Below are 1,852 nucleotides of genomic sequence, written 5' to 3' on the forward strand. Positions count from 1 at the left end.
GGATGCACCCGTACTCGTATCATCATGAAATAAGGAGGCATAAAGTCCCCCATAATCACCCACGGCTTATCTCTCATGAATGAGCTATGACCACACAGATTCTGCCACAAGCCCCTTCTGTTTCTATAATGGTTATCCGCATAGACAAACAAACAAAATAAAGACTTTCTGTCTAATTTAAACACCACTTGAGTGTGTATCACCTGGTCAGTTTGCGAGAGTACCATAGCATCAGCTACATTTGGATCCTACCCAAGCATGATACGAGTTCCTTTTAGACAGCAACTCGCATTCGTTGTCCATAACCAAGAGCTGCAAACTTTCTTACAAACCTTAGACACATTAGACGAGTCGACGTGAGTCTCCATAATAGCACACACCTGTACATGATTGTCCACTACTACCTGACGAACCTCCTTCTGTTTGAGGGAGCGGTTCAACCCCCTTATATTCCAAGAAGCAAGACTACCCATGGGCACCCGTTGAACCAGGTGTGCTTGCACCCTCAGAATTGTTATCAACCTTGTTGTCTATATACTTCGGAATATCAGCTAATAAATTGTCAACATCAGTATCATCGGATACCACTTCATCCGTCTTATGGCTCTTTCCTTTGGATTTCAACATACCTCCTGAATCGGCTCTCCCACTAGTTTCCTCATCCGCAAGACCACCATCATTATTTAAAATGTCAAAGGAATTTGATGTTTGAACTCGATTCTGGTTTGAATCCGTACTCCCCGATTTGGACTTGGCCTTTACCACCGGACGGTTAGTAAATTTGGGCTTCTGGTTCTTCACATTCACACCCTGATTATTAATTCTTTTAGTTTTCAAAGCCGGTTCCTGAAAGTCATCATTGTGTTTACTGGTAACATCATTCTTAGTTTGAATAGCATTCTTCGCACATGAATTATCATTATGGCCAAACACACAGCACGAAGAGCATCTCATCGGTTCCCAGTCATAATCAATTTTTACCTCAACTTTTGCATGGCTATTCCCATCCAAGGATGGTATGGCAACAGTAATACTTTTCTTCAATTCTTTATCCGCATGGATTTCTACCAGAGCCCTTGCAAAGCTGCTCCTACCCCAAGATTCAGCACACATAGTCGCTGTGTATGAATCCAGCATCTTCGGGTTACCTATCTTCGATGCCAACAAGCTCAATCCATCCTCTGTGAAGGCAGTCAATGGTATGTCATGCATTTTTATCCAAACCGGTACCGTTTTAATATCCTGTTTCTCCATCGTCACATTAGGAGACCACTCATTTAGAATGACAGGAACATTCCTGATAGTCCACGGCCCATCTTCCATCAATTTATCCAGTCCCTCTTTCGTTCTAAATTTAAAGAAAAAGAATCCTTTTGCGTTCATCATAAGTCTTGAGAGACCATACTTGACCCAGTTGTTTTTAACAAAGTAGTCTACAACCGGAAAAGTAGACGTTTTCCCAAGAAATAACCGTATAACGTGTTTTCATATCTATCACTCACCTGCTTAACCGAAGAGATAGGTATTACGACATCAGCTCCTTCAACAGTTTCATTCGACTCCATCGATCTGAAGTTAACTTCAATTGGCTCCTTCTTTGATTTAACGACATTAGCAAATGACATTGGTTCCTCAACGATGTTGGTTGTTGTCGCTGGCACATCTCCTGATGAGGTCCCACTATCAGGATCGACTGGATACAGCTTCTCCAGGTTCTGGCTACTAAAAAACGATACGTTCTCTTGTAATACTCCATCTAGATGAATCTCCGTAGGCTTCTGTGCAGTTAGGTTTGCAAACATAATAGATTTAACCAGAGGCTGACCAATCGGTTTTGAGATTTTCGACAATC

The 1,852-nt window shown here is 41.9% G+C and overlaps 1 protein-coding gene across 1 annotated transcript; it reads right to left on the minus strand.

Moving 5' to 3' along the window:
* Positions 1–465: 465 nt before the first annotated feature.
* On the minus strand, positions 466–1,323 carry LOC110887614. The gene has a single exon (XM_022135191.1). It carries the CDS (start codon positions 1,321–1,323, stop codon positions 466–468), a length of 858 nt encoding a protein of 285 aa, XP_021990883.1.
* Between the last annotated feature and the right edge of the window lie 529 nt (positions 1,324–1,852).

This window comes from Helianthus annuus, chromosome 4 (genome assembly GCF_002127325.2).
Source record: "Helianthus annuus cultivar XRQ/B chromosome 4, HanXRQr2.0-SUNRISE, whole genome shotgun sequence".
Lineage (NCBI taxonomy): Eukaryota > Viridiplantae > Streptophyta > Magnoliopsida > Asterales > Asteraceae > Helianthus > Helianthus annuus.

Bases quoted from the DNA above. Each gene is read 5' to 3' on its own strand.
- LOC110887614 (XM_022135191.1), bottom strand. From the start codon at position 1,323: ATGGAAGATGGGCCGTGGACTATCAGGAATGTTCCTGTCATTCTAAAT.